Source organism: Scylla paramamosain, chromosome 38 (assembly GCF_035594125.1).
Source record: "Scylla paramamosain isolate STU-SP2022 chromosome 38, ASM3559412v1, whole genome shotgun sequence".
NCBI classification, from domain to species: domain Eukaryota; kingdom Metazoa; phylum Arthropoda; class Malacostraca; order Decapoda; family Portunidae; genus Scylla; species Scylla paramamosain.
In genome coordinates, this window is record NC_087188.1 from 11,378,735 (window position 1) to 11,381,234 (window position 2,500).

A 2,500-nucleotide genomic window follows, 5' to 3' on the forward strand; every position below is an offset into this window, starting at 1 on the left:
CGCAACAGCCAATCAGAGCACGGAAGTGATCTGCCTCCTTCCTCCTCCTCCTCCTCCTCCTCCTCCTCCTCCTCCTCCTCCTCCTCTTCCTTTTCCAGTGCCCTTCATTTAACCTCCCAGCGAAGGTTTAAGGAGGAAAATAAAATTGTATATGGAGGAGGAGGAGGAGGAGGAGGAGGAGGAGGAGGAAACATGCATAGGTGAGAAAAAGGAATGAAAAATGAAAAATGGAGAGAAGAGGAAACGGAGAGGAGGAAAGAGGAGGAGGAGGAGGACAGACAGAGAGGAGGAGGAAGAAGATATGGAAGAAGGAAGAAAAGAAGAGAAGGAGGAGGAATAAGAAACCAAATTAATCTATATCTTGAAAAGTAAAAGGAGACGAAAGAAAGGAGAAGAAAAGAAAAAGAAAAAAGAAAGAAAAGAAAGAGAGAAGGAGAGAAAGAGAGAGGGAAGGGACGAGGAAAGTTGGAAGACAGAAGAGGGGGAGATAACAAGAAGAGAAGCGAAAAGGAAGAAGAAAGGAAGAGGAGGAGGAAGAGAAAGAGTACAGAGAAGAATCGCCATAAGTGCAAAGAAATAAAGGAGAAATAAGAAGAGAAATAAATGAAGAGGAGGAGGAGGAGGAGGAGGAGGAGGAGGAGGAGGAGGAGGAGGAGAAGGAGGAGGAGGAGGAGGAGGAGGAAGAGGAGGAGGAGGAGGATGAAAAGCAGGAGGAGGAGGAGGAAGAGAAAAGCTTTGCATATGAAAGCAAGGGAGAAGGAGGACAGAGAGAGAGAGAGAGAGAGAGAGAGAGAGAGAGAGAGAGAGAGAGAGAAAGGAGATAAATAAGAAAGAAGATTAACAGAATAAGCGAATGGAGGAATAGAGAGAGAGAGAGAGAGAGAGAGAGAGAGAGAGAGAGAGAGAGAGAGAGAGAGAGAGAGAGAGAGAGAGGAAAAATTAGTTTACTTTTTTTTTTAGTTAACTATCACCTGGCAACTCTCTCCCTCTCTCTCTCTCTCTCTCTCTCTCTCTCTCTCTCTCTCTCTCTCTCTCTCTCTCTCTCTCTCTCTCTCTCTCTCTCTCTCTTTCATGCACGCAGACAAAACACAGACTATAACAAATACAATAAACTGAAAACTAACACCTCTCCCTCTCTCTCCCTCTCCCTCTCTCTCTCACTCCCCCTCTCCCTCTCTCCCATAGTATACTCACGGACAGGTTGGCAGGCTTGGTCACGGTACAGTCAAGGGAGGCACGTTCCCCGAGGTACACGCTAACTGTACCGTTTTTAGAGGTGAATCTTGGCCGTGATTTCTCCTCTTCCTCTTTCTCCCTCTCCTCCGCATCCACCCCTTCACCCTCCTCCCCAGTGGAGTAGGCGCGGGTGGCGGGGAGAGGGGATGTGTTTGGGGCGGCGAGGGTAAACATGTGGGGAGGTTGGAGAGTAAGAGTGGGTAGTGTTTCTCCTTTTGCTACGTCTGTTGGGGAGAAAAGAGAGAGAGGGGAGGTTATCTGCGTGAGGGTGAAGAGATAGGGGAGGAGAGAGGAAGGAGGGATGAGGACGGGAGAGTAGAGGGTTAGAAAATGGAGGAATGGAGGGAGAAGGTGATGAGAAGGAAGAGAGAAGGAAAGAAGGGAAGGAGGAATGAAGAAAAAGAAGAGATGAGAGAAGAGTGAAAGAAGAAGGGATAAGAAATTTCAAAGGGATGAGAACGAAGGGAGAATGAAGAGAAGGGGATAAGAAGGGAGGAAGAGGAAAGGTAGGAAAAGAAAGGGGAAGAAGAAAAAGAGTGGATTAAAAGAAGAGAGATGAAAGAAGGAGGTAAATTAAAAGAAAGGTAAGGAAAAGGAGGGAATGAGAAGGAGGGTGGAGGAAGGAACACGATAAATAAAGAAGGAAGAAAAGGAAGAAGGAAAGAAAAAATAAAGGAAGGTGAGGAAATAAGGAAGGAAAAAGGGAAATGAGGAGATAAAGAGAGGGAATAACAAAGGAATAAATAAAGAAGGAACATGGACACAGAAACAAATAAACAAAAGAATAAACAAGTAAAATTATTAATGATAAAATGAAAAAAAAAACACAAGATTATTTTCAAGTCAAATTCATTCTTTTTTTTTCCAGGTTAGCAAATCATTGTTTTCACTATTCCTTATGTTATTCATACTCACCATTTCATCAATTATCTATACATTTCACTCATTTGCTATCTAGTTATATCTAATTATCTAGTTATCTCGTTATATTTCATCCACACACATCTATCTAACACACACACACACACACACACACACACACACACACACACATCAACCTATTCATCATTCACAAAACACACCTCTATTCACCCAAGGCAACATTATCAATAGAGAATGACTGTATTCTTTAAATTATATACCATAGGAAGATAATGAGCACTTTTGTTGCTATTTTCAAGGTAGTTTAAAGTGTAATTGGACAGTTAATGTGCTTAGTGACGCTAACTGCTATGGTGAAGCCTTGTCAAAGCTTCCTCTAACT

At 43.1% G+C, this 2,500-nt stretch overlaps 1 protein-coding gene across 2 annotated transcripts in view; it reads right to left on the reverse strand.

The window, feature by feature from the left end:
- Positions 1-2,500, reverse strand: part of LOC135091761 (uncharacterized) — a 60,106-nt gene that overhangs the window by 17,599 nt on the left and 40,007 nt on the right. For both annotated transcript variants that reach the window (XM_063989697.1, XM_063989696.1), the window contains exon 3: positions 1,195-1,460. In XM_063989697.1, coding sequence (XP_063845767.1) covers positions 1,195-1,460 — 266 coding nt within the window. The remainder of the gene's footprint in view (positions 1-1,194; positions 1,461-2,500) is intronic.